Source organism: Cervus elaphus, chromosome 5 (assembly GCF_910594005.1).
Source record: "Cervus elaphus chromosome 5, mCerEla1.1, whole genome shotgun sequence".
NCBI lineage: Eukaryota > Metazoa > Chordata > Mammalia > Artiodactyla > Cervidae > Cervus > Cervus elaphus.
This window is the reverse complement of record NC_057819.1, coordinates 36186416-36209810: the sequence shown is the minus strand read 5'-3', so window position 1 is coordinate 36209810 and position 23395 is coordinate 36186416. Positions and strand designations below refer to the sequence as shown.

General features: G+C 36.0%; 1 protein-coding gene across 9 annotated transcripts in view; it reads right to left on the bottom strand.

Annotated features, from left to right (window-relative positions):
- Window positions 1–698: 698 nt before the first annotated feature.
- The window catches only part of KIAA1109 (KIAA1109 ortholog), a 196559-nt gene continuing 173862 nt past the window's right edge, over window positions 699–23395 (bottom strand). For 8 of the 9 annotated variants that reach the window (XM_043902345.1, XM_043902336.1, XM_043902343.1 and 5 more), the window contains 14 exons: window positions 22931–23131; window positions 21981–22160; window positions 19421–19558; window positions 18475–18732; window positions 17406–17556; window positions 16850–17007; window positions 16546–16738; window positions 16106–16323; window positions 12988–13239; window positions 12103–12306; window positions 10247–10441; window positions 9689–9823; window positions 3159–3324; window positions 699–1447 (listed from right to left, as the gene is read on the bottom strand). In XM_043902345.1, coding sequence (XP_043758280.1) covers window positions 1231–1447; window positions 3159–3324; window positions 9689–9823; window positions 10247–10441; window positions 12103–12306; window positions 12988–13239; window positions 16106–16323; window positions 16546–16738; window positions 16850–17007; window positions 17406–17556; window positions 18475–18732; window positions 19421–19558; window positions 21981–22160; window positions 22931–23131 — 2666 coding nt within the window. In that variant the 3' untranslated portion in view covers window positions 699–1230. Of the gene's footprint in view, window positions 1448–3158; window positions 3325–9688; window positions 9824–10246; window positions 10442–12102; window positions 12307–12987; window positions 13240–16105; window positions 16324–16545; window positions 16739–16849; window positions 17008–17405; window positions 17557–18474; window positions 18733–19420; window positions 19559–21980; window positions 22161–22930; window positions 23132–23395 lie in introns of those variants that run through there. The other variant, XM_043902344.1, reaches the window with a different exon arrangement.

The window sequence follows — 23395 nt, the reverse complement described above, 5'->3', positions numbered from 1 at the left end:
AACAGAGATCAGGAAAATGATGCATAAGATGGTTTGGGGAAATACAAAATTATGACTCTAGACATAGGGTTTTAGTTCTGCTACTGAATTGCTGTGTGACCATACATAGCACTTCTTAATTTTCCCACCAACACTTATCATACATACCTGTACACACATACCTGTGGCTAAGTGTCTTAACTCTTGAGTTTTTAATTTTTGAGTAATTTTAATTTTGAGTAATTAATTTTTAATCTGTCAGAGAAAATAAGCACAAAAGTCTGCACCAGAGGCTTTCTTGAGGTGTTTTCTAGCTCATGGTACTTCAGTTCTACTGTTGATCCAACTGACTGTATTGACTTGGCTAGATTTCAAACCTGAGTTGTGATTAATAGTATTATAGCTACCTTTGAATGTTATATTTTGCTATTCCTTTTAGATTTATTTATTATATGTATAGTATACAAATTCATATACACAAAGAATACATATAAATGTATAAAGAACACAGTATAATAGAATAGCTGTGTACTCACCAGTAGCTTAACAGAATACCTAGTATTTCTGAAGCCTCTGCTATGCCTCTCCCAGAGCTAATTTTTATAAGTATTAATTATTTTATATGAAATAATTAACTGACACAATAACTGACACAGGAGGGGCATCTATTAATTGTAAAAATAAACTATAAAAGGAAGAAAAATCTCAAACAACTAGACTGAAATCAATTATTGTGACTTTATTACAATAGTTACAAACAATACTTTAGTGGTATTTATTCATATCACAGTTACTCAAACTATATACAATAAGTATTTATACAAGTCTACGTTTAAAATAAAAAAGAAAAAGCAATTAATGTCCAAAAAAAAAACTCTCACAGTATCAACAAGATTTTTTCTAAAGTTATGGCCAATAATAAAGGAAATTCACAGTTATTCTGAAAATATTTTAAAGATGCAGAAATCATATTGCACATAATATAATTATAAACCTTACTGAACAGATTTGTATATTTTAATCTAGTTTTTCACAAAATTTACATTATCATGCAATACTTCACTGTGTACAGAATGGTTGAACTAGAATAAACAGGTTAAGTTACAAACTTAATATAATGGCCACAAAATTAAATTTTTTAAAGTTATATTTAAAATAATTTTATTATACAAACCCACTCACCCCCAACACTCCAGTGTAATAAAGCTTAACGGACAGAATCAAAGTTTGTTCACAGATTAAGTTACTTTTTTAGTGTTCTTCTTTGTCTTTTCCTTTCTTTTCCTTTTCATCCTGTAGTGCAGTACCGAGTTTTTTAATAAGAACTGACAGAACCTTGTCCAGTGGATCCATGACTCCTCTTTGAAGCCATTTAGGAATAGTAGTCCTGGCATGATGAAAGCCCAATTTTTGAAGAATATAATCAACGCCTACTGGATCAATTTTTCTTCCAGTCCAAGAAATTAATCTAAAATAATTATAAATCATTATTATTAAGTATGGTGTCCTAGCACAGTCCTGAAGGTAGGTTCAGGAACATCACTAAGCCTCCAAAGTATGCTCAAGAAAAATATTTTCAATAGATAAAACTGATCGTCTAACTTATAATTCCTAGATTCGCTATAACAGCACTCAAAAACTGTGTGAGCCTACACAGCAATGGAGTTTAGTGTATTTCATTGTGATTAATTTATTTTAGGCCTCAAGTTATGTGGTCTTCTTAAAACCTTTAAAGGACACCTGTTTCACTCAAAGATTAACTTGATGGGGGTGGGGGAAATCCTTTCATGATGTACATGTATATCCATTTATGACGTTATACCCTTAAAGTATCTATTTTCTCAATTACACTTCAATAAAACTGGGGGAAAAAAAGACTAAAATTTACTGTTTGCTATGTGCTAAACATCTTTGAAGAAGAACCATATTTCCTTCCATATAGATGAACAGCATTAATGAAATACTCTTGGTCTTTCTCTGCCCCCTTACTGATGGTTTATCTACTTGGCAAATTAACAGAGGAAATGAGTAGGGTAATTAACTACCCTCCTCACCACCTACTCTTTAGGAGCCATTTGTCTTAAACTGTTCTTCCATGCCAGAGATTTTTCAAGAACAGGTCCCCAAATAGTTAGCTCAAGACTGTTTATGGCTGCCTGTAACTAGGTGAGAAAGCAGGTCTGCTGACTGCACAACTCTAGCATCCCTCTGCCCCCAACCCCCAGTCCCCCTGAGCGCTGTATCATTGAGACCCTGTAGGTAAGTCCAGACCTGGACTTTGTAATAGAGACATTGTTGCCTGACACAAAACAACATTCTCTGTTATCAGCTTTATCAGTATTAAAGCTGTCATTTTGATTTCTAGCTGCCTCTCACTATTTCAGTTGATCCTGAACTTAGGTAGGGAAAAAGAGGGTATTAATCATTAGTCTGCTAAAACTGTAATAGTTATAAGCATGTTGCATTAGTTAATTCATTTAACCATTGTAACAACCCTGTATAAGGTAGGTAATACTGTTTTCCAAAATTTTCACATGAGGCAGCTATGACAGTTAGATCCTTTGGCCCAGGTCACTAAGCTACTATGCTATATAGCTGGGCTTAGAGCAGAGCTTTTTAACCACATTCTCCACTACTATATCATATAACTTAACTAGTCTCTTGATAGTTTTCTAAAGAAGAAAAATAAATGTTTATGGCAAATTTAACTTTTTATTCTCATTTTAAATTAAAAGATAGTCAATTTCACTATATTTGAGATTTATATATACTAGCTTTTTGCACTAGGACCTTTGCAGTATCTTAATATTGCTCCTGAGTATTGACACTGTTAATATTTCTCATAAGGATATGTGTTATTAATACCAAAGTGCTTTTATTTGGTTACCACAAATTCTATTAAATACAGATAACTAACACAAAATATGCTATGTATTGTGTAGCTCTGGTTATAACTGTTAATTAGCAGTGTGATAATATATTGATTGGGAATTATTCTAGGAATGAAGCTGTACTGTCACACCACATCAGAAAAGCAAAAAGTCGGCCACTGTAGATGTTATAAGTGATTAACATGGAAATATTTGTTGGCAAACCACATTTAACCTACTGAATTATTTATAACCTTTTTCTCATAATATCTCATAGAAAATAGGTAAAAATATACACCCATTATTTACCTAAGAGTGGGTTCTAGATGCCACGTTTTGCACATAAAATCTCTCCAGTCCACAGTAGTGTAAGTGATGCTGTCTTCTCTGTCTTTGTCAGAGGAGTTTTCATCATGAATGATAACTGGACTTTTCTGTCCTGGTCGAGTAGATAAAATCCGAGGTGGAAAAATAGCTATAATGAAAATGACATGTTAATATTGCAAATACGTAAGGTGTATCTTACAAATTTATTTTAAATCACTATATGAACAAAGTAATTGGCTCTATTTTTACTTATAAACTGGCCAAAGCCTCATTTAGTTACATTTCTTAAAAAGTAGTATTTTAAAATAAGCCATAGATAAGTGCCAATTTTTGGTATTTCTTGGAGAAGGACAATATCAAAGTTATTTTAAATAGCTCTATTGAGATAAAATTCACTCATTTCAAGTGTATAACTCAATGGGTTTTTCATCTTAATGGCCATATATACATACATATATATATATATACACACACATTTGAACAGTGGTACTAACTTAGGAGTTTTTTAGGTAAGCAGTTTTTTTTCACTCTTCATAGTTGAGTACTCAAATGCTTTATGGAAAATGAAGACTTCATAAAAGATATGTTTAAAATAAAATTGGAGACAAAGGTAGCTTACATATGATTTTTAATAAATACAATATGATGTCTATAGGGCACAAATTTTAAAGACACAAATTGGGCATAAAATATTATGAAATATGATATATATGTACCTCCGGTTATAACTGTTAATTAGCAGTGTGATAATATATTGATTGGGAATTAATCTAGGAATGAAGCTGTACTATCACACCACATCAGAATACAGATGTCTTCAGTTATTGCTGTTCTGTTGCTCTGCTTTTGTTTATTGTGGTGGATACAGTAATATAATTAATCTTGATGCTCTGGAAATATGTTGATTCTGCTCAAACATGCTGCTAAGAATTTTCTAAGGCATGTTTATATTTATTTTGGCCAAAACAACTTGCTTTAATTTTTAAAAGCAAAACATACTTAAAGCTATTAAAATATTTTTATTTATAATTAAAATCCCCATAGGTAATAATTTTATTATTGTAATTTCAATAATCAAATGTTTCTTCTTTCTTACTGAAATAAGTTCTTACAACAATTTCTATAAAAAATACACTTTTGAAAAGAAATACAGTTCATGGAAGACAAATACAGTATTTCATAAAATGACAAAGGTTCCACATAATTTCTGAGGGAAGGAAATCTGGCGGGCATTCATATTTAGGTATACTAAAATAATATTGAACTTCACAGAACTTTAGAATCTGTTTCTCTGCATGAGGTTTAAATATTGAGGCAGAGAAAAACAGGAGGATAAACAGTGTCTGGTATATGCTGTTGCTCTATCTGAAGACTGGATCTATGGATGTTGCGCTTAGTCACTCAGTCATGTCTGGCTCTTTGAGACCCCATGGACTGTAGCCTGCCAGGCTCCTCTGTCCATGGAATTCTCCAGGCAAGAATATGTGTATCTATGTATATTATATATAATATTTTCTGTTATATACTTGCAATCATTTTACCTGAAATATCTCATAAATTTCTCTCAGCCATATTATTGATTTCATTCTCCCTGAATTTTTGGTACATCTAGATTAAAGAGTAATGGAAGAGCAATTCTAAGTATGCTACTTTTGCACTCTTTCCACGTGGTCTTTTGATAATCTGTATCTTCTTTACTCACATATTTCATCGTGAGGCTATTTTGAAATACCTTCAAGATAAATTTTATACTTCTATCTTCTTGAAAAAAATGAAGCAGTATTACAGGGTGAGCTGAACAAATTTCATCTATTCTAAGCATTTTTTAAAAGCACATGTTTTAGCATTGTATATTCATATATAGTTGTACATTAAATATTTTCGAGTAAATAAAGACAATATATTTGGAGAGCATTCCATTTCATGACATTTCAAACTATCTCATTCTTTTAAAAAGTATTTTTTAAATATTTTAAAAATATTTATTATAGTTATATAATATATAATATATATTTATGTATTATATTTCATTGTATGGACACATTGTAATATATTCAGCCAACTGCACATGGATATTAGGGTGACCATATATTTCTTAGTGGGCAAACATTTAAGTTTCCAGCAAGGAAACCAATGTTATTTTATTCATAAAAACAAGATACCGCTACTAAGGGCTAAGTAAGGAGATCCAACCAGTCCATCCTAAAGGAGAGCAGTCCTGGGTGTTCATTGGAAGGACTGATGTCGAAGCTGAAACTCCAATACTTTGGCCACCTGATGCGAAGATGTGACTCACTGGAAAAGACCCTGATGCTGGGAAAGATTGAGGCCAGGAGGAGAAGGGGACGACAGAGGATAAGATGGTTGGATGGCATCACCGACTCAATGGACATGGGTTTGGGTGGACTCCAAGAGTTGGTGATGGACAGGGAGGCCTGGCGTGCTGCGGGTCATGGGGTTGCAAAGTCGGACGCAACTGAGCGACTGAACCGAACTGAATTTATCTATAAAAATAATGTTCTGTGCATTACAAACAGATTTATCTTCTTTAATTCAATGCTCCCAATTATGTATATAACTGGCTAACTTTATTATGTAGTGTAGTTGGTTCTCCAGTCATTTCATTTTGACTAGCAATATTTCCTCAAAGAGGTTTTCTTTTCCAACTTTGTGAGAATATCTTACCAGATATGATAATATACATGACATATATGGAAACATTTTATAAAGTATAAAACACCATTCACTTTGAGGTGTAGTTAGGAAAAAATGCCATGTACCTAGCAGATAGTCAGAAAGCCTATTAAACAGTCTTATTAATACATATTTATTGATATTTGTAACTAAAAAGAGGAAGGAGACACATTCCACTAATTTTATCACTGGACTATAAAAATTCATTTCAGTTCAGTTCAGTTTAGTCGCTCAGCTGTGGCCAACTCTTTGCGACCCCATACACTACAGCAATCCTGGCCTCCCTGGGCATCACCAACTCCCAGAATTTACTCAAACTCATCTCCATTGGTCACTTATGCCATCCAACAACCTCATCCTCTGTCGTCCCCTTCTCCCACCTTTAACCTTTCCCAGCATCAGGGTCTTTTCCAATGAGTCAGTTCTTCGCAGCAGGTGGCCAAAGTATTGGAGTTTCAGCTTCAGCATCAGTCCTTCCAATGAATATTCAGGAATGATTTCCTTTAGGATGGACTGCTTGGATCTCCTTGTAGTCCAAGGGACTCTCAAGAGTCTTCTCCAACACCACAGTTCAAAAGCATCAATTCTTCGGCGCTCAGCTTTCTTTATAGTCCAACTCTCACATCCATACATGACTACTGGAAAAACCAGAGATTTATCTAGATGGACCACTGTTTACAAAGTAATGTCTCTGCTTTTTAATATGCTGTCTAGGTTGGTCATAACTTTTCTTCCAAGGAGCAACCGTCTTTTAATTTCATGGCTGCAGTCACCATCTGCAGTGATTTTGGAGCCCCCCAACATAAAGTCAGTCACTGTTTCTCCATCTGTTTGCTATGAAGTGATGGGACTGGATGCCATGCTCTTAGTTTTCTGAATGTTGAGTTTTAAGCCAACTTTTTCACTCTCCAGTTTCACTTTCATCAAGAGGCTCTTTAGTTTCACTTTCTGCCATAAGGGAGGTGTCATCTGCATATCTGAGGTTATTGATATTTTTCCTGGCAATCCTGATTCCAGCTTGTGCTTCATCCAGTCCAGCGTTTCTCATGATGTACTCTGCATATAAGTTAAATAAGCAGGGTGACAATATAAAGCCTTGACGTACTCCCATCTTGACTTTGAACCAGTCTGTTCTTCCATGTCCGGTTCTAACTGTTGTGTAGATACATACAGATTTCTCAGGAGGCAGGTCAGGTGGTCTGGTAGTCCCATCTCTTGAAGAATTTTCCGCAGTTTGTTGTGATCCACACAGTCAAAGGCTTAGGCATAGTCAATAAAGCAGAAGTAGATGTTTCTCTGGAACTCTCTCACTTTTTAGATGGTCCAGCGGATGTTGGTAATTTGATCTCTGGTTCCTCTGCCTTTTCTAAATCCAGCTTGAACATCTGGAATTTCATGGTTCACATACTTTTTGAAGCCTGGCTTGGAGAATTTTTGAGCATTACTCTGCTAGCATGTGAGATGAATGCAACTGTGTGGTAGTTTGAGCATTCTTTGGTATTGCCTTTCTTTGGGATTGGAATGAAAATTGACCTTTTCCAGTCCTGTGGCCACTGCTGAGTTTTCCAAATTTGCTGGTATATTGACTACAGCACTTTTACAGCATCATCTTTTAGTGTTTGAAATAGCTCAACTGAAATTCCATCACCTCCACTAGATTTGTTCGTAGTGATGCTTCCTAAGGCCCACTTGACTTCGTATTCCAGCATGTCTGGATCTAGGTGAATGATCACACCATTGTGGTTATCTGGGTCATGAAGATCTTTTTTGTATAGTTCTTTCGTGTATTCCTGCCACCTCTTCTTTATATCTTCTGCTTCTGTTAGGTCTGTACCATTTCTGTCATTTATTATGCTCATCTTTGCATTAAATGTTCCCTTGGTATCTCTAATTTTCTTGAAGAGATTTCTAGTCTTCCCCATTCTGTTGTTTTCCTCTGTTTCTTTGCATTGATCGCTGAGGAAAGCTTTCATATCTCTCCTTACTATTCTTTGGAACCCTGAATTCAAATGGGTATATCTTTCCTTTTTTCCTTTGCCTTTAGCTTCTCTTCTATTTTGTGTTTGACAAGGCTATTTGTAAGGCCTCGTCAGACAACCATTTTGCCTTTTTGCATTTCCTTTACGTGGGGATGCTCTTGATCCCTGCCTCCTGTACAATGTCACGAACCTCCGTCCACAGTTCTTCAGGCACTCTGTCTATCAGATCTAATCCCTTGAATCTATTTGTCACTTCCACTGTATAATCATAAGGGATTTGATTTAGATCATACCTGAGTGGTCTAGTGGTTTTCCCTACTTTCTTCAATTTAAGTCTGAGTCTGGCAATAAGGAGTTCATGATCTGAGCCACAGTCAGCTCCCGGTCTTGTTTTTGCTGAATGTATAGAGCTTCTCCATCTTTGGCTGCAAAGAATATAATCAATCTGATTTCGGTGTTGGCCATCTGGTGATGTCAGTGTGTAGAGTCTTCTCTTGTGTTCTTGGAAGAGGATGTTTGCTATGACCAGTGCATTCTCTTGGCAAAACTCTTATTAGCCTTTGCCCTGTTTCACTCTGTACTCCAAGGCCAAATTTGCCTGTTACTCCAGATCTTTCCTGACTTCCTAATTTTGCATTCCGGTCCCCTATAATAAAAGGACATCTTTTTTAGGTGTTAGTTCTAGAAGGTCTTGTAGGTCTTCATAGAACCATTCAGTTTCTTCAGCATTACTGGTCGGGGCACAGATTGGATTACTGTGATGGTCTGCCTCGGAAATGAAGAGAGATCATTCTGTCGCTTTTGAGATTGCATCCAAGTAGTGCATTTTGGACTCTTTTGTTGACTGTGATGGATACTCCATTTCTTCTAAGGGATTCTTGCCCACAGTAGTAGATACAATGGACATGAGTTAAATTCACCCATTCCAGTTCATTTTAGTTTGCTGATTCTTAAAATGTCAATGTTCACTCTTGCCATCTCCTGTTTGACCACTTCCAATTTGCCTTGATTCATGGACCTAAATGGCAACCCACTCCAGTACTCTTGCTTGGAAAATCCCATGGACTGAGAACCCTGGTTTGCTACAGTCCATGGGGTTGCAAAGAGTCAGACACAGCTGAGCAACTTTACTTTCCCTTTTCTTTCAATATTCCAGGTTTCTATGCAATTTTGCTTTGTACAGCATTGGACTGTACTTCTATCACCAGTCACATCCACAACTAGGTGTTGTTTTTGCTTTGGTTCTGTCTCTCCATTCTTTCTGGAGTTATTTCTCCAGTTATCTCTAGTAGCATATTGGGCACCTACCAACCTGGGGAGTTCATCTTTTAGTGTCATACCTTTTTGTCTTCTCATACTGTCCATGAGGTTCTCAAGGCAAGAACACTGAAGTGGTTTGCCATTCCCTTCTCCAGTGGACCACGTTTTGTCAGAACTCTCCACCATGACCTGTCTGTCTTGTGTGGCCCTACATGGCATGGCTCACAGTTTCACTGAGTTAGATAAGGCTGTGGTTCATGTGATCAGATTGGTTAGTTTTCTGTGATTGTGGCCTTCAGTTTATCTGCCCTCTAATGGAGAAGGATAAGAGGCTTTTGCAAGCTTCCTGATGGGAGAGACTGACTGAGGGGGAAGCTGGGTCTGGTTTTGATGGGCCAATGAAGATAATGTTGACCTCCTTCAAGAAGTCCCGTGCATGTGCTGCTATACTCAGTGCCTCCAACCCTGCAGCAGGCCACCGCCGACCCACGCCTCCGCCGGAGACTCCTGGACACTCACGGGCAAGTCTGGGTCAAATTCATGTAAATGGTAGTGAAAAAAACCAACTATGTTACCCACCTTTTTCTTTTTCTTTAAGGTAAGCTGACACTAAATCATGAAGAAACATGATGAGCTCAGCATCCATCGTCACACAGATGTGGTCAGTGAACTCTGTCACCACACTGCATTCTACCTTTGGCTTCAGGCTGGCATCTGCAATGGCAGAGTTCTTCTATATTAAAAGATTGTTGAAATAAGTCCCTTTTCACATTAACAAAGGATTTACATGGGTCCATGTAAAGGCATCCACTTAAATGCAACTATAGAGAAACCAGTAGTTTCTGTATGTGATTTATAGGATGATGATGATTATTTACGAGCATTATAGAAGTATATGTTATTTAGTCCTCATAAAAACCTAATGAAGTCCTGTTAGCTCCATTTGAGGAAGAAGAGGCACAAATGGAGTACATTTTTTGCCAGACGTCATATAGCTGGTAAGAATATAAATCAGTTTAAACCAGAAAATCAGTTTCATTGTAAAACAAAAATAATCTTTGGGGAAAAAAGGAAGCTTGAAGATCCTGTAGAATTTTCGTAGTTAACTTTAGAAACTAAAGGTTGTTTTCCACATACCCTGTAATGAAGGTTCTTGTGGTTCTTGAACATGAATGGATTTAAAGTCAAGCTGCATTCTTGGTAGTGCAAAGATTGTCTCTGTTTCATGATTGTAGCTAGAACCTCCTCTAAATCCGCTGAGCAAACTAGAATTCTTCACTGTTGTGCTGTTCTCAGTGTTATTAGCATCAACATTACGAAGCAGGTTTAGCTCTACAAGCATAATAAAGACAGTAAGAATCATATTAATAGGCATTGATAAGCATATAGCTGTCCTGACACTGATATACAGAACTTTTATCATTTCAAAATGGAAAATGAAGACATTTTTTAAGAAGAGGCATATTAAAGCTTTGGCTTTGAGACTGGTTATATACCATATAGATAAAATATGTGAGCTGTGCTCAATCACATGTCATGTGCTCGGTCCGGCATATGTGTCTGACTCTTTGCTACCCCATGGACTGTAGCCCACCAGGCTCCTCTGTCCATGAAATTTTCTAGGCAAGAATACTGGAATGGGGTGCCATTTCCTACTCCAGGGGATTTTCCTGACCCAGGGATTGCACCTGAGTCTCTGGCATCTCCTGCACTGGCAGGCAGATTCTTTACCACTAGGGCCACCTGGGAAGCCCCCAGATATAAATATGGACACATGTATTTATATATACATCCATACACAAATGGACTTCCTTGGTGGCTCAGACTGTAAAGAATCCACCTGTCACTATTCTCAATACTGAAGATTTTATAACATGGTTTTGGATAAATCCAATACATTTTTTGTTTCTTAAACTTTGAATATTATTCTCAATTGAAATCATATCTGAATTTAAGAGCTTTATTAAGCTCAAAGTTTTTCATAGGTCAAATAATTCTCTCTGATAAGGTATGATTAAATACAACCCCGATCTTGGGAGTAGGTATAAGTCCTGAGTTTCCCCAACATATGTGCTGTGGTAACATCAGAGTTGTCATATAAAAATTAGCATTTTCTAGTTACACAGGTAGCAGTTCAGTATGCTAACAGCCCTCCACAGTATCCCAGTCCAAAAGAACTCCTTCCCCCAAAGTGTCTTATTTAGAAGGTAGAATAAACAATACATGCAGAATTTTCTAATTTACTTCCTTATCCTCCTTTGTTCTCAGAACATTTTTAACAGTCTTTGATCCCTAGGTTTGCTAGGGCATAGCAACTATTTTCCACGAGGCCCAAGCCATCTTTTCCACTCTGAAAAGAAGTCATTTTTAAGCAAAACATTCAAGTCTTAACATGTCTCAATTTAGTCAGCTTTTCAATACAGATGAAATGATTGATAAAAAGCAGTACTCTAAACTGTAACAGAAAAACAACCACAGAATAAGAATTTTCATGAATGCATTACTGCGAGACCAGTGAATCTAATCAAATGAAAAATTCATCAAAAGCACTCTTTATTAAACTTAACGACTTTCACTGGAATACTAATATTTAGTTTCATTTTATTCCAGCCATCAGAACTTTGTGTTATTGTTATTTAGTTGTGTAATAACTTTCCCAAACCTCCAATTGTGAACATTAGTATAAAAATATCTTTTCAAATTATAATAAACTTAATTTCACTTATGTAAACCAATTTTATTTTGAATGTTTTCATTACATCAAAAATAATTTTAGTCCATGAGATGTTTGTTGCACTGCTAGGGTGTTGAATCATGTAGTAATATTGCTACTTACAGTGCTAGAATAAAATGAAGCTTGTTGAAAGAAATGGAAATGCTCCCTCCTCCACTTTAATTAATTAATGCTCCCTCCACTTAAATTCTAAACACAGTCAACAGAACCAAAAATAGAGAATACAAAACAGATCTTTCCAAAGAATCAAACTTTTAACCTTCATTCCTTGTGGCCGTAACATAATTGAACCATTCTTTCACACTTGCTACTCCATGGGGTGGATTTTCATGGCGACGCCTGGTTATCTTGGTTATTGTTGCCATAGGACTTTCCAAAGCACCACATGGTTTGGTGACCATGGTATTATGGCCCAGATGAAAATCCAGTGTTTGTACAATATATGTAGAGTGATCACTAGAGCCTAGAGGGGGGAACAAGTTTCTTAATGTAACAAACTATATTTTAGATGGAAGCAGAGTTGTGGCCCTAGAGCAATAGATTCAGCTAGGTAAGTCATACATAGAGAAGGGTTGTAAAAATAGGCAGTACATTAGGTGAGAAAAAAAAGTCAAACTCTTTTTCTTTTAGTTATAACTGGATTTATCCCCAAGAAGATGAAGAACATCAAGCATTTATCTCCTTCATCATTAAGAAATCATAGAATAGAAAATTAAAGCTAAAGGAAACTGTAGATAGAGGCAGAAGCACAGCCTTGTCCATAGAAGCTTCGTAAAAAGTCCTGACTGGCAGTAGTTTCCTTACACCGCCACTGTGTACTGTCCTCTCTTCATGTTTCTCTAAGAGGTGTTTACAATAACTGTGACTAACTACGACCAGCCATGGCAGCAGAAATTTAATTGCCTAAGTGAAAAACAGAATAAGATGGTAAATTCAGAAATAAGCCTTTTAACATGTGCCAGACTTCATAGATACTGACTCACTGACAGTAAACTAACTCCTTAACATGTCAGGTACATAATAATAGGGATGGATTTCAGAAGTATCATAAGAAAAATAAATGATATGGGAAAAGAAAATTACTTTGTCATATATAATCATATAAGAAGATGGGTAAAAGTGAAAGCTGAAAATGGCAGTTTACCATCTTCCCATATTTTCTGAGCTTCAGTCCAAAAAGCAATATTTGGTTCCTCTAAATGAAAAAGGGCCCAGGATTTTGAACGGAAATTTGGGCCATGAAAACAAGCTAGTGTCATATGATTTCCATGTAAGCTCATTGATCCTCCAAACTGCATTCCATCTTCAGGTAACGGAATCTGAAATAAGGATATGTGGCATCCTGATACCACCTTCAATACTCCAGGCCAATGTCGATGATGCGCTGCATCGAGCACTGCAAGAAAACAAAAAACCATTTATCCAGAAGTGTCTCATGAACATCCTGAGTGCTGGGCAGGAAGATAGCACATGGCTACTTTCTACAACTAAAGTGACTCAGATAAGGGATAAAACAATTCAGTCCCTGGTTAACATTAAGCGAAAGCTAGTAAGGATACAGTCTTGGAAAAGATGCTGTGTAAAGATGGATAGAACTAAGGAAAGTAACAATCTTTTAATAATAATTATAACTAATGCTTCTGTAATAATGATGTATAAAGTGCCTGCGTGAAGTTTTATGCAATTCTCACAGTAACTATAAACAAGGTGTGTCATCTAGAGAAAACACCTAGTTTACAGGAGAGGGGTTAAGTAAACCAGTGATCAGAGCAGACCTAGATATCAAAGGCAGATGCCTGATTTTACGTACTTAAAAAAAAAATCTTTTATAACCTTGCTACTCAAAAGTGAGGTCTGAGAACCAGCAGCATCAGCATGACTTGGGAGCTTGTTAGAAATTCACTCTTATGTCTATTCCATATTTACTGTATCAGAATCTGCATTTTAATAAGATCTCCAGGCGTTTCAGATGCACATTAAAGTTCAAGGAGAGCTAATCAGATACACAGTTGAACACTGAACAACATGGGGGTTGATACACAGGGACACTGAACCTCCACAAAGTCAAAAATCCATGTATTACTTAAAGTTGGCCCTTCATATCCACACTTCCATCAGGATTCCACCAGGCATAGATCACGTAGTACCACAGTACTCATTACTATTAAAAAACTGTGTGCGGGCCTGCAAACCTCACACGTTTCTCACTGTACAGTTCGTATTTGTATTACCCACTTCTTTCAGTAATATCCTTTTGGCTGTTTTCTACAGTTCTCATTCCGGATCCATCTAAAGATCATGCATTGTATATAGTTTGCGTATCTCTTTAGTTCCCTTTAATCCAAGACAACTCCTTAAGCCTGTTTGTCTGTTGTCCATGACAAAGGTTTTTGGAAAAGTCTAGGCCAGACACTTTGGGGAATATCCATCTGTTAGTTTATGTCTGATACCAATTCCAGTTTAAAGGTAATGCAGGGACTTGGAGAACAAGATAAATGAAACCACAAAAAGACAACTGAAAGACTGAGAAAGTAGGATATTCTACAGGACAATTGGCCAAGTCTCTTACTTAGCGAGGGACTAAATTCAGTAGAATTTAAAAAGAGTAAAGAAACATAACTATTTTTAACCTGTGATCTTCAATTGGATATACTGGTTTGGATAACCCAGTTGTAAACTGGGTTTACAACTGGGTTTAAGGTCAGTTGCCAACTGCGATGAGGTGGCTAGAGGAGATAATGTAACGGAAATTTTGAGATTGTTGACTGGAAAAGGTTACAAAACAATAATAGTCTGGTAAACAGTGTATATATGTATGTGTGTGTGTGTGTATGTGTGCACACGCATGTGTGCCTAGAAAAGTATCTGAAAGTATATACTCTATATAAAGTAATCACAGTGATGATTTCTGGGCAGAATGTGAGGTTTTTATTTTTTGCTTGGATATCTACATTCTTTCCTAATGCACATTGTTTCCCAATGCACATGTACTGCTTCTGTGATAATAAATCATTAAAAGTTATCCTACTACAGACCACCTTTCACTTTTAACTCTATCAATCTAGTTAAAGCCACCACTGTCTTTTGCCTGGACTCTCAGGATATCCTCCTTACAATGGTATTAAAAGTGTAAGTGTGTAGTAATAGCAGTTATTGTAGTAATAGTGATTACTGCAGTGATTTCCTTACTTTCATTCTTAACCACCTCAGTCTGTTCCCCACACAGAAGCCAGAGTGATGCTTTAAAAAGGATTATTTTTGTAAGAAGTAAATCAAATAGTATCACATCTGTTCAGAATTCTTCCAGTAGCTCCCCAACATATTAAAAACCTTATCTGCAGCTTCTTTGAATTCATGTTCAGTATTTTCCTGCTTGCTCACTGTTTCACCACAGTGGGCCGGCCACCTTAATGATCATCAAACAAGCAAGTTTCCTCCCAACTGTAGGGGCTTTGCACCTTCTCATAGGATGCTTTGCCTAGAACTCTTCTTCCAAGATCTTAGCCTAGCTCTTTCATTTTAGAAAAGGTTTCCTTTACCACCCTTTCTAAAATATTTATCCTCACAGACTGTCATTCTCTATATTCTTCCCCTGCTTTGTTCTTTTTCTCAGCACTTCTCTCTACCTGAAATTATCTTACACATTTGGTTACTAGTTATGGTCTGTCTCTCCCATTAAAATTTAATGGAGAATAGGAACTTTCTTCACTAGTAGATCCCCTATGCCTAAAACAGTGCTTAAGAACATAGTTGATACATAATATTTGAATTACTGATTGAAAATAATAAACTGTGCAACATGACACAGTCAATAAACCCAAATTCAGACATTCTGATTCCATGGCCCGTGCTCTGAACCAGAACATGGTATTATCATAATTAATATTCAAGAGCATGGAGTATAATTGAATGTATTAAACAATCAAATGAATGTGAATAATGTAATAAGAAATACAATGTAAGTTATTCAGAATCAAAATCATTAGTTGTAAGTAATTATGTAAAAAGTATTAATTTGTAATATAGTGATGTAGTTTGTAATAATGATATGATTATAGATGGATTGTGGCAGGGGAGATAATGAATGAATGTCTTTCCAAATGATGGCTTCTGATTCCATTGGTGGGTAGGACATGAGTACTTTGCTGAGTGAGTAGGATAAAGAGCATATGGACCCCTTTGTAAGTATGATATTTAAATGTTTTAAATTAAAATTGTAACACAGTGAAAGATATATAAAGTCTTAGTTTTATAACTCTTACATTGTTCTTGTGAACTTTTCTCTAGGTTATTAGTCATTGTCTTAGGTGGAAGATAAGGAACTGGTCCCCAGGTAGACAGAGCTCGTTTGCTGGTGTCAAACTGCTGAGTGAAAAATTCCTGGAGCTTCATTCCTATTTTTATCAGGTCTGGTGTAGTTGATCTTGATATCATTACTTGGAAAATATCCCACTTCAGATCTCCATGGACAAAAATTTCACTAGAGCATAAAACAGAGTCTTTATCATACATCTTATAGAAAATAGTTTAAAAGCACCCAAAAAAAAAATCTCTTCCCCACCAGCTTTTCATTCATATTAATTGTATGACATAAAAATCATGTAATTGCAGGAAAAATAGTTTGAGTCTTTTCACTGGATGATAGAAAATATGTTAAGAGCAGTCATGTAAAGTACTGAAAAAGTAATATTTCACTAAATACCTTTTATCAGTCATGCTTGAATCCAGTGTGTTATACAGATTTACTTTCCATTCATCTTGAAGTTTGAGGTCAGCATTACTGAAGATACCCATGAGAATACTTGAGCCCATGTAATCCACACGAGCTTCCGTAGAACCCATAGTAATCTGAATTTTGTGACTGGGTTGCTGGTTTGGATGTTCAGAAATATGAGCTAAAATAGAAACAGTAATGACTTTTCACAGAAATGCCTAATAAAAACTCATCAAAATCAATTTTCAAATGCTTTTCTCAGTATATTTTTCAGCTATAAATTTCAACATACCAACCATCTCCAAAGCATTTACATCTATAGTTCCTCCAACTACTCCTCCTTTAGAATCTAACTGTGATCTTCCCAGACCAACAGACATGCTTATTTCTCGATCTCGATTACTTCCTACTGACAGGCGGCCTTGGCTCTTCAAACCACTAGTTGTCCAGCTATCAAAAAGAAAAAAGGCTTATTAAATAGACATATGGCTTCCAATGTCATGAATTAAAACAGGAGTTATATGATTTCAAAAAAAAAATTGGACAATGAAAATACATTTCTTATAAAAACTATGGTAAACATTTGAATATTAATAATGATGCTTTCTTCTTAGCTAGAAAATTATGCTATTTTCCTTATTTTCTATCTTTTTAGAGCATGTATTTCATGCTGTTTTTATGTTACAGTATCTTTAGGATTAAACCATTTTCAGGATAAAGCAATTTATCTATTGTCTTTACTGTCTCAAACATTTCAGCATTTGAAAAAGGTTTTGTATTGCTTTACAACAATTAGAAAAATTATATATGGTGATTAAATATATTTTCTTTGTATCTGAATAGCTTACGTTGTATTTCCCATTACATTACTCATATTCATTTGAACGTTTAATTGCTTCAAGTTGATAGCAAACACGACAAGTGTTTCCCATGGGGTCCCTTGTTGGCTTGCTGCTTTGTTTGATTTGTTAAAAGGAGTTGATGTTTTTGAAAGTGAATCTAAAAATAGAACATAAAATGTACATTTATTTATATAGATGTTCAGCCAATTACAAAGCAAAGATCACTCCTATTACTATAATCCAAAAAGTAAAATTATGATATTTCTGTGTTAAAGCTAACTAACATTTACTAGCTGTCACACTATCTCTAAAATAGTATTTACCATTTACTGACTGTTCAGTTTTACTTCTTGAAGGCTCATAAAGGTCTGTATGATCTCCATTTCATATGAGGAGATGCTGGTGTGCATGATATACAGCAGCACGGGTCATTTATCGCCCTAAGACTTTCCTAACAAAGCCGAAAATCATGTTGCTGCTGCCAAAAAGAACTTGGAAGGCAGGTACCATTATGAAATGCAGAGGCTCACCGGGATGCCTGTCTTCTGTGTTCTTATGGACTCAGTATGCATCTTGAGTCCTGGCTTTGCTCATTATACTCTGTAATTATACTCTATAATCTATTACCTTGTGACATTAACTGCACCATTTTATGTACTTAGACACAAGTCGAGTGTTGAGCACATAAGAAAGTTAAAAACTAGCTGAATAAAAGAATGACAACTTTTTCAATATCAAGTACCTTTTACAACACTGTAGGTTTGTTTTACTTCTAACAATAACTACCATATGGAGCATGCTAACACTATGCTCATTTCTTTCTCCTTATCCCTTTTCAAAGCAACTAGCCGTCCAGCTCTCTCATCTACTAGCAAATACTGTGAAGTGTGTGTGTGTGTGTGTGTGTGTGTGTGTGTGTTGTTGTGTTTGGAACTCCTCCCCCCACCCCACATCTTCCATAAAAACCTTTAAGAGAATCTCTTCCTGCAGTTGGGGCAAAAATCTGGCAGTGACTAATTAAGATTTTTATATTAGGAGCTCTAGAGGGCTACCGATAACAAAAGAACAGTGTTACCTCTTCGGGGAACTGAAGAATCGGACACACTCCTTGACCTTATGGAAGCTGGGGATTTTAGGCTCTGAGCTGCTGTCCCTGGTGACATGGTGCTGTTCGTCATGTGCTCATTGAACACATTAGGTGACTGAGGCATGTGGGTGAAGGAGGCTGACTGACTAGGCTGCTCCCAGGTCCTGCAGTAAGCTTTTCTTGATGATTCAGGAGAAAGGTGTTGGCTTACACCTTCAATGGAATCAGGTGTCCCTGGGCCAGATGCTAAAAGGAAAGTAGATAACAAAAACAAAATTAACAGGATAATATCTCCATGCTATAAAACAAGAAATTTCACCACTCCACCACTTCTAATCACATTTTATATTTCTTCAAGTTCTCTGAAAACTATACAATGTCCAGTCTGCAAAGTTCCAGCATGTTATTTAATTCTCACAGAAAATATATGAGAAGGGTAGGGCAGACACTCTGTCCCATATTACAGATGAGGGAACAGACCTAGAATCCAAATTTCTAATATTTTCTACTGTATAATGCTAACTCTTAACTGTCACTTACACAGTGTAATACTACAGCAATATCTATGTTGAAGAGAAAAAATGAAATATGGTAGCATGTCCCTAATATTTTCTATTTTCCATGTTTAACCATGATTAAGTTGGTTAAATTTATTCATGCATTTCCAGATTTTACGGAGATTATAGGGTAATCATCACAGAACAAAATAATCCCTGAGGGAGCAAGCATTTTCTGACCTCCAATGCTAGTACATTCCCAGTGGTTACCAGCACATCAAAGGGGCTCCACTGACATTTACTGAATGAGTAAAACAACTGCAGGGTAGTTTACCAAGTAAGACAAAGTTTGTGTTATCAGTCATGGATCTTATCATTATTGTAATCAAAATTAAAAGCAGCCTAAGTATAATCTATAATTACATAAACAAGCTTACTTGGCAAATTAATAGTTTGGTCTCCAAGGAATAGGCGTCTTGCAATACTCCTCCTATACCAGGCTCTTGGAAATGCCAGAATTTCACTGAGGCGGCGCATGTCATATTTAAAGGAAGCAGACCCTATATCACAAACAGCTGATACATAAATAAAATTTGTTAGAACATATTTCCAAAACCTTTAATATTTTCACATAGTAGATATAATATTACACAACTGAATTATAATACTGTTACAATTCTTGAAATACCAAAATGAGATATATAGTATGATCAGTAAGTGATAATGTGTTCCTTTCACAGCTGATAAAAATAGCACATTCTAGCACCATTAGTTCCACTTCCATTTTTGAGGTGAGAGCAAACTGGAATTCTGTTACCACTTTATCATGAAATTCTCACACAGGACCTGAGATCAGTCTTATAGACAGCTTCCAGCTTTAACATAGGGCTCCTCTCACATACGGAAAATGAATCATCAGGATTAGCTAGAATACAGACTTCTTCAAAAGCAGCTGCAAACCAAGTAACTGTATGGCAGAAGTTAGTGTTTTGTGAGTGAAAGTCACTCAGTTGTGTCTGACTCTTTGCGACCCCATGGACTGTACAGTTCATGGAATTCTCCAGGCCAGAATACTGGAGTGGGTAGCCTTTCCCTTCTCCAGGGGATCTTCCCAATCCAGGGATTGAACCCAGGCCTCCTGCATTGCAGGTGGACTCTTTACCAGCTAGGCAACAAATTGTCAGTCTCAAAGTGTTCTGATGGCTGTCTTGGGGTTTTTGCTCTGCTACTTCTGCTTCAGGTGCTCCTCCAGTCCTCCACCAGAGCTTCTGTTGCATTCACATGTCAGCGTCCCCTAAACCTGAAGTTCCCATTTCAGCCTGAGCCCATATCCACACAGCCCAATAGCCAATTGCCTATCAGATCCTTCCACCTCACTGTCATATAAGCGTTTCCTTCTTTATTTTCTAAAGGTAGTGACCTCACTGCCCCTTGAGTTACCTAAGCTAAAAGCCTGAGGCAATTGTTGTCTCCTCTATTGCTCCTCATACAACTTGTCCTTAAGCTTGTGGATTCTCATATTTATCTTGAAACCATTCTCTTTCTTTTTTTACTATCACAATTCAGGCCCTCATCCCCTATTGCTTAGTCTACTTCAGACAGTGTCCCCAAGCATCTTTCCACTTTACCATCTCTTACCATTCTCCCGTCAGCTCTCTTCCTAATCTTAAGGATCATTCCTTTTTTAAAACATAGGTTTTAAAACATAAAACATTCCTTTTTAAAAAACATAGATTATTTTATAATTCATGTATAATTTTGGTTGTTCTTTTTTTTGTGGCAAGAATACTTAACATGAAATCTACCCTCATAACAGATTTTTCAGTGTACAGTACAGTATTGCTATCTTTAAGGACAGTGTTGTCATACAGTTCTTAAAAACTGCTAATGGCTTCTCCTTGCCCAAAGGATCAGAACCCCATTTTTTAGCATGGTATGAGTCCCCCCACCCCACAGTCATGTCCTGGGCTGTTTTATCAGCTTTACCTCCAGTCAAGTCCTCCCTGTCTCTGGGCCCATCTACTTTGTACAACTAACTCAGTGTTCAGTTACACCTATGCTTTAACTCAGTGAATCAAAGTATGATCCAAAAGCATACTTTTTGATGCTCTGACCATTAAATACCATGTTGCCATAGCCAAGAATATTCCTACATAATTTTGAAGACTGGCCCCAACATCATATCCTTTGTGAAACCTTCTCTCCTCTCTTATATGAAACAGAATTTGTTTCCTCCTCGTTAAGTAAGCCTCTATTATAGGATTTGTCACACTGCACTGTAATTTGTCTACTCCTAAGACCTTGCCTTATTCACATGGGCATCTTCAAGCACCTAGCAGGGTGCCTGGCACAAGTTCACTGTAAAATAAAGGCTCAATTATATGTTTGCTGAATGACCAAACATATATTGTGTTGAGTGGATTAAGTGTACTTACCTGTATTTGTTGGAATAATTTTTAAAGTTTTCACTCACTTAGTACTCTGAATTCTTCAAAATGTTCTACTCAATTTTAAATACTCAAATCACAGTGTACAGAAAATGAGCAAGTGATTTGTCCATCATATATAACTAGTTAGCTTTATAATAAAGCTAGTGATACACAGGTACACAACTCAAGATCTTACGATACCAAGTAAAAAATTTTCAACACCCATTCCTCCTTAGTGTTAGATTTTATAATTAAAAAATAAAAAAATAAGTCAGAAGTTGTACCAAGTCATGGTAGAGAAGTGAAGAAGCAGTTTTTAGTGACTTAAATAGGCATATTTTGGCTCTTGTGTGCTATTTCCATGTATGTATCTAGAAATCCTATTTCTAAAACTGATATCTCACTGGACTGAGATAGTACTTGGCTGGAAGTTATTCTTCTCCTTTAAATCAGTTTATCACTAAATGCTTAATATTATTAAATTATTTAATATTTAAACACTTAAAAGGAGGCCCTTATTTAATTCTGGAAGAACAATATTTCAATTAAAAAATATAAAATTGAATACCAGATATATTTATTAGCGTAGTATCCATTTTGCTTGCAGACTTGCTTACAGACTGACTTTCAAAAAATGAGGCACCTCCAGAACGCCTTATCCGAGACAAACTCACTTTTACAAACTCGAGATTTATACTGAGTGAGTCTTTTCGACCAGTGACTGAAGTGGGTTCTTCATCTACATTCCCTTAAAAAAAAATACACGTGAAAACACACACACACACACACATATATATACACACACAAAAATCCCCAACAACTAGTTACATGAAGTTATTCAATAGGCTATAATATGCTATTAATTAAAATCACTTAAATGAGGTTAAAAATTTAAGCAGAATGACATAATGAACACTGGACATTCCTAACAGTAATAGGTTCAAGTCCATAACCATAACTGGTGATTTCTACATCTCAACAAAAACCAGCACCTACATGGAGTGTATCTATTATTTGTCTAAATAAGTTAGTAACATTCACTAATACCAACATCGTATGTATTTTTAGTGGTAAATCTGTACTTTAAAATGGCAGTGGAATTTAAGTTCACTAAATAGTCTAGTCATATTAAAGAGTATCATTTTAAATTAACAAATGTGATGATGTACAAATTTAAAATTTTAACTATTGACAGAATATAACTTTTTATACAAATAGCAATTTGATGAAACATTTAAACACTTAAGTAACATAAGTAACCTCATATCTGAAGAGATTACACAGTGTATATCACTTATAAAATATTTTGAATTTTAAAATCTTATATGATTTACCTACATTACTTATTTCATATTTCTGTTTATTTAATGTAGAGACAGGATAGATATTATCAAGAAGAAAAATAAAGTTTCTGATCTCATTTTATATCCATTAATTAAAGATAACATCATTTTTAAAAAGATGAAAACTTGAAAAGATGTGATAAATTTGGAAAAGATGCAAACATGCTAAGTATACCTAATCCTCCTGATCCAGGTGTAAGGCCAGAAACAGCGGTTTTTTGTTTCCCTGCTCCATATGGATGAAATACATAAAGGGAAAAGTCAGACATGCATGCAGTGAAGCTCAGCCCAGAGGAACTGCTGCTGGAACTGGTCAGATCGGACTGACTACTACTATGTCGACTTCTGCCAAGAGGGCTGCCTAATCCTGATGAGCCTATAGGGAACACAAGAAACCCAAAATAGAATAAAACACAGAAAGTACTAAAAAAAACTGTCCTTAATATAGTCTCAAGAACCAAACATGATTTGAAAATAAAATGGAAATAGTCAAACATTAACTGATCAGTAGATTTAAATCCTTAACATGAGGGCTTAGATGTATTTTCCTGTTAATATACTGTATAAACCAGGGCTGAATATTCTGTTCATTGTTGAAATAATTATTTATACATATGACTGGCCAACTCCAAGGTTTCCT